The sequence below is a fragment of the Crocuta crocuta genome, unplaced genomic scaffold, assembly GCF_008692635.1.
Source record: "Crocuta crocuta isolate KB4526 unplaced genomic scaffold, BGI_CrCroc_1.0 scaffold750, whole genome shotgun sequence".
Taxonomy (NCBI): Eukaryota; Metazoa; Chordata; class Mammalia; order Carnivora; family Hyaenidae; genus Crocuta; species Crocuta crocuta.
In genome coordinates this window covers 938034-944319 of record NW_027529191.1, presented here as the reverse complement: position 1 = coordinate 944319, position 6286 = coordinate 938034, and the positions used below count along the sequence as shown (strand labels likewise).

Genomic DNA, 6286 nt, shown 5'->3' with positions numbered 1-6286 from the left:
GAGGCCGAGCGTGCCGGGCGTCCGTCTTTGCAGCAACGAGCTGAGCATGAAGGCAGATTCCCGCCTCAACCTGCTCGACGACGGGACCCTGATGATCCAAAACACGCAGGAGACGGACCAGGGCATCTACCAGTGCATGGCGAAGAACGCGGCGGGGCAGGTGAAAACACAGGAAGTCACCCTCAGGTACTTTGGGTCTCCAGGTACGTGGCGAGGACGACACGGGAGGCTTCCGTCCAGAGCTTCCCTTGCTTGTGGTGCACAGGCTCCTTCCCTTTACCCAGCCGGGCAGGGCGAGGGTAGGCCGCGGGCAGGGCGTGGGCCGGAAGTGGGCCGGAAGTGGGCAGGGCGTGGGCCGGAAGTGGGCAGGGCGTGGGCCGGAAGTGGGCCGGATGCAGGCCGGAAGTGGGCCGGGAATGGGTTGGAAGTGGGAAGGGCACAGGCAGGAAGTGGGCAGAATGCGGGCGGGGAGTGGTTTCAAAGTGGGCTGGGTGTGGGCCGGACATGGGCAGGGCGTGGGCCGGAAGTGGGCCGATTTGGGCCCGATATGGGCGGGATGCGGGCCGAAGTGGGCAGGATGTTGACAGGAAGTGGGCAGGGCGTGGGCCGGAAGTGGGCAAGGCGCCGGTGCTAGTGCACAGTGAAATTCCCCCACCGGGAGCTTTTTGAGCACGTGGTCCTAGGTGATCCTTGACGTTTGCTCTGGTTTTTAAGAAGAAATTCAGACTGATGTTTTCTTAAAGTGAGTCCATTTGTGTTTATTGTCACGAGCAATGCGTTTAGATGTATAAGATTTGCATCTTACTTGGGACTATTTATCTAGTCTTTTTTGTTTTGTGCCTCATTTTAGAGTAATTGTCCATCTTCTATTTCCTGCTTCCAGTGTGGAAGCCACAGCGTGGCTCCTTGATGTCACTGGTTCCCTAGGATAATTTAAACGTGTCCTTAAGTTACCAGAGTAAATAGTCACCGTCTACTTATGTCTCCAAAATAGGCTGCGTTTTGATTTTCCGGTGCATGAAACTCTTTGTGCTGGGGATGTGTGTGGCCGTAGTGTACTTAGCACTTCTGAATCTCCTCCTTTCTTTCTTACTTGGAACCAGAGTCAGGCGGCAGCCCCTTAGGAGAACCAGCTTTTGGTTAATAAATCTCGAGGGGATATTTATTTCCACAGTCTGTTGACGTCGGCTCTGTCGCCACACTGGGTGCACAGTCGCACCTAGCGCTGCCCTCCCTTTGTCTTTGTTCCTCCACAGGCTCTGAACAGCCACTTCTGAAGTGACAGCTTGCACACATGCCCCCGGGCGGGCTTTGACTTTGGGGTTCTTGTCCTTGCACATGGCCTTGGGGTCTCCAGCTTGCCAGCCTCCAGAAATGCTAATATTAGGATCATTTCTGTATCTTTGATTATCTGTTCTTCTTTAGATATGTGGTTAGTACATTTTAAACATTAGCTAGTGTGAAAGGCGCAAAAACATTCCTTCTGCATTTCTCTCCTCATCCCCTAAATGCCTGCTTCCATCCCCGCTCTCCCCGATTAGCTGCTTCATCCCTCCGTGCTTGTTTTTCATTTCAGAACATGATGGGTTCTCTTATTCTTTCCGTTCCAAAGCTGTGCGGCTTTCATTACTTGGTAGCAACATGATCTATTTAACTGGTTCTTTTGGAGCATCTGAGGTTTTCCCCCAAGTCTTTTGCTACTATAGGTCCAAATCCATTTATCCAAAACCCCTTGGGCCTGATGTCATCTGGAAATCAGAAATTGGGGGAATTTCAGCAAGGCCACCTGCGGCATAATCTGTTTAACTGGCTCATAGGGTCTCTGGTGCCGCCCTGTAGCCCGCGTGTCCGCGTCCCACAATGAGCTGCGTGAATATTCACACGACGAGGAGTAATGAAGACTGTAAGCACTTCACGCCAGGTTAAATTTTACAAATAAGTTCTGAAAAACGTTTTGTTTGGAACTCATTTGGATTCCAGAACCGGGGAGAAAGGTGTTGCCCTGAATATACATCACAGGAATTTAAAAAGCACCCTTTTGGGGTACATACATTGTTTTACATACTTGTTAACTCCTAGGAGAGTGATTTCCAGGTGACGGGGTGTCTGACTTCTCAGTTTTGACGTGTGTGGCCGCATCCGTCTCTGCCGCTGGTGTGTGAGCTCCAGAGCTGCACAGAGGCCCTCACAAAGCGCATCACTCAGGGCGTGCGCTTCTGGATTCAGAGCTGGGACGCACTCTCTCAGCTAGTTTGTATTTTCTTTTTGCACAGGTCATTTTTATTTGTTCTGAATACAGTTTAAAAACCGTGTTTCGTGTGCAAGATTTGATGGGACCGACCCAGTGTATTTAGAATCAACAGAAGTGAGGGTCCTCCCTGGGACTCTGTCCCGCTGAAAGAGGGAGCACCCCAGCCGGGCCGTCAGCCGTCTGTCGGGCACTGACAGCCCTCCCCTGAGGCAGCGCACACCCCTGTTGGCTGCGCGTTCTTTAAAAGGGGAAGAAGACGAGAGAGGTTGCCGATTAAACTGTGTTTGCTTTGTTTATTTCAAGGTGAATAGACGGAGCGAGGAGCCCGCAGATGGAAAAGTGCAAGCACAGTGCCATTGCCGGGCCGGAGGGAATTAATCCAGAACTTGTGTTTCCTTGTGACAGCTCGACCTGCTTTTGTAATCCAGCCACAGAACACGGAGGTGCTGGTCGGGGAGAGTGTCACCCTGGAGTGCAGCGCCACAGGCCACCCTCCGCCACGGATCACCTGGACCAAAGGGGACCGCACGCCCCTGCCTGAGGACCCTCGCGTGAGCATCACCCCCTCTGGTGGCCTGTACATTCAGAACGTCCAGCAGGACGACAGTGGGGAGTACACGTGCTTCGCATCCAACAGCCTGGACAGCATCCAGGCCACGGCTCTGATCATCGTCCAGGGTGGGTCGGGGCCCCTCGGTGCGCGCGTGCAGACCCTCTCCCCACCCCCAGCACACTTCCCGCATCTGACTTCTGACTTGGGGTCGGTGTGCTTTCTGGATAGAGGCTTTAGAAGGGTTTATTTCTCCAGGGGCCTTGTCTCTGGCATGTTATCGTGGCACGTAGGGCACCTGGAGTGTGTGAGGTGAACACACGAATGGATGTGCCTGGTGTGTTAAATCCATCAGTAAGCCTTGCATTCCCCTCGGAACTTCCCAGGACCCGCTTTTGCCTCCAGGTGCTGGCGGTACCTATAGTTTTAAGACCTCACCTGTGTGTTTCCTAAGGTCCTAACCGACTCTCAGTGAGTTTGTTGGTTTGTTAGTAAATTACGCAGGGAGGCATTTGTGACGATGCTCTAAGACAGGAAAGTGCAGAATGCGGAGAAGTCAGCCCTTTCCCTGCTTACCTGTCTGTCCTCCCCAGCCTCCCGCCTCCACGGAGCCCCCGCCCTGGCCGACTGTCGTGGGCCCGTGCTGCTGCCTCTGCCCCTGTGACTGCACGGTGCTGTCGCCTGGTCGTTACTTTTGTACACGTGGAGCTGTTCTGGGTTTAGGGCTGGGTGATTTTCACCCCCCAGCAGTGATGCAGCTCCTGTCCCCATGTACAGCTGTGCCAGGCGACGCTTAGCCACTTCCAAGTATGAGCGGACCTTGCGCAGCGATAGCCCCCTCCCCCCCCATTAGTTTCTCCGTCCGTGCCCTGCGTGTGCGGTGGTGCTGAGTCAGCAGAGGTGTCCGAGGGGCACTGGGAGGCTCCAGTGTTCGAGGCCCTTCTGCCTTCATGCTGTCCCCGCTCCGGGGTCCCCCTGCGATGCATCCGGCGGCTTGGTGCAGTGGCGCCCAAGGGGAGGGAGTATAGCTACTTCCAGTGGTTTTACCCAAATCCGTCTCTGAAATGTCTACCATGGTTTTCCTCCCGGAAGCTCTTCCCCAGTTCACCGTGACCCCTGCAGACAGAGCTGTTATCGAGGGTCAGACGGTCGATTTCCAGTGTGAGGCCAAGGGCTACCCGCAGCCGGTCATCGCCTGGACCAAAGGAGGTGAGAGCCGGCCCGGCAGGTCTGTGTGCCCTTTCCAGGCGAGCCCCAGAGCCCCTGCGTGGCCCGAGCCCAGGTGTGGGGACGGTCATCGTGTGGGTGTCCTGGCCTCGGCCTCACCCGCAGCTACCTCGCAGGACACGGAGGGGCCTGTCATTCGTGAGGGCGCTGGGGAGGCTTCTGCTTCCCTGCTCCTCCCAAGTAGTCCCCGTGTCTTGCCTTTGATCTATACTAAATTAGCATCTGGAGGAAATCTAACAGCATGTAGGATAGAACTTTCTGGAAACTGGCTGTAGCACGTTTGTTGGAAGCTCGCTCCTTTCCTGGGGCTGTTATGCCTTCTCTTCCCCTGATGTTCAGTCATAGTTAATCTCCACCCATCTGTCACATGGATTCCCTGGGGGCCAGCCCCCTCCTGCTGCGGCTGGTGAACTGCTGGCCAGACACAAACTTCTCCCAGGGCGCAGGCTGCCCTGCTGAGAGGTTGGGAGAGGGGAGGTAGCCTCTGGGCTCCGCCCAGGGATTGACCTTGAGAACTTGCCTTGAACCAGAGGGCATCTCCACCCCTTCATCCCCTGAGGGGCTGTTATACCAGCGGCACCAGGAGCACCTGGGCGGCCAGTGTGGGCGCGGTTAACACCTGCCCCTCTCTGTTCCCGGCAGGAGGGGCTCCTCCAGGGGCACGGGCCTCCTCACCTGGGGTGTCCTGCACTTCTGAGTAACTCTGGCCCCGGTGCCTCCGCAATGGCCCGTCCTGGGTCGATATCACGCAAGCCCCCCGTGTCCTGGCTCCTGTGTATTAGGCCAAGTCCCCGCCATCTGCCCCTCCCTGCTTCTGGGCAGCTTCTCGGGGGGCACGCCAGCTCTCTGTCCCTGACCAGCTGCACGCAGCATGCGCTGGGACGTCGCTCAGGAGGTGCTGACCGCGGGCCCTGCTTCTCGTTCGCTCTGAGAACGTTCTGCCGTCCCAATTTTCAGCATCCTGTCTCTGGCCCCTCCCACCACCTGCGTGTCCCGTGCCTTTCAGGGAGCCAGCTGTCCGTGGACAGGAGACACCTCGTCCTCTCCTCGGGAACGCTCAGGATCTCGGGCGTGGCGCTCCATGACCAGGGCCAGTACGAGTGCCAGGCTGTCAACATCATCGGCTCCCAGAGGGCCGTGGCCCACCTGACGGTGCAGCCCAGAGGTACGGCCGCCGTTCCCTCCTGGCCGCCCCCAGCCCTGTGCGGACGCGCCGTCCGGAGAGGCTTTGGCAGCCGGGGCTCCAGCCGAGCGCGTCCTCTTCCTCTGACCCCCGTCCCCCGTGCGTGTGCGAGGTTCAAGGTGCGCGTCCTGCCCGTGGGGCTCCTCGGATGGAACCTGCGGCGCCGGCCTGTCCGCGCTCTCCCGGCTGATCCCCCCACCTCACGGGAGTATGGCTCTCACGTCCTTTCCGGGGTGGCCACTGTGTGCGGGTCTGATAGCTCCCTGCCCGTGGACGGACCCTGACAACCTCCGAGATTCCGTCTCTTGCCCGATTGTCCTGTGAGCCTTCGCTCACATCTTCCTTTTGTCCTTCCTGGGCGCCTGGTCTGACCGTTCTCTCCGTGAGAGGCGCCCAAGGCGGATCCCCAGCCTCGGGGGTCCTTCCCTGATGGTTTGGGGTCTGGGCTGTCCTCCTGTTACCAGACAGGCTGCACTGCTCAGGGGTGGGGCTCGCCCTTCCCATTCCTGACGGGCAGAACGTGGGGTGACGGGTTGCGTGGGACCCTGTGGGTGGTCCCTGAGGGGCACCCGGACTTCCTGCGTGGCTGTGGGCCAGGCCCCTCAGCTTCCCGGTGAGAAATCCTCTTCTCTAAGTGTGAGTTTCCTGTCCTAACCAGCAGGCTCTCTCCGAGGCCCACAGCGTCCCCGTCCCCCACCCCCGCGCGGACAGGAGCTGGTTAGGGCTGTGGTCTGTTGTTCACCCGTGCCCCTCCGGTCCAGCACGGGCCGCGGGCAGACCATCTCCCCTTGCCTCTGGCCCTTTTGCTCTCTGCAGACCAGGCTAGGGGCAGAGTGACAGCCTGACACCGGCCAAGGGTGCCCTGGGCCTGGCCTGGCTGAGCACAAGGGGCTGCGCTCCTTTGAAGCCTTTTGGTATCGATGACGGGTGTCAGCTGGCCGTCCCTGCCTTGCAGTCACCCCGGTGTTTGCCAGCACTCCCAGCGACAGGACGGTGGAGGTGGGCACCAGCGTGCAGCTGCCCTGCAGCGCCCAGGGGGAGCCCGAGCCCGTCGTCACCTGGAACAAGGTAGCGC

At 58.3% G+C, this 6286-nt stretch overlaps 1 protein-coding gene across 1 annotated transcript in view; it reads left to right on the top strand.

The window, feature by feature from the left end:
- The window catches only part of PXDN (peroxidasin), a 49920-nt gene that overhangs the window by 24698 nt on the left and 18936 nt on the right, over positions 1-6286 (top strand). The window contains exons 10-14 of the mRNA XM_077758293.1: positions 34-203; positions 2657-2929; positions 3894-4010; positions 5035-5193; positions 6167-6279. Of these exons, the coding sequence (XP_077614419.1) occupies positions 34-203; positions 2657-2929; positions 3894-4010; positions 5035-5193; positions 6167-6279 (832 nt within the window). The remainder of the gene's footprint in view (positions 1-33; positions 204-2656; positions 2930-3893; positions 4011-5034; positions 5194-6166; positions 6280-6286) is intronic.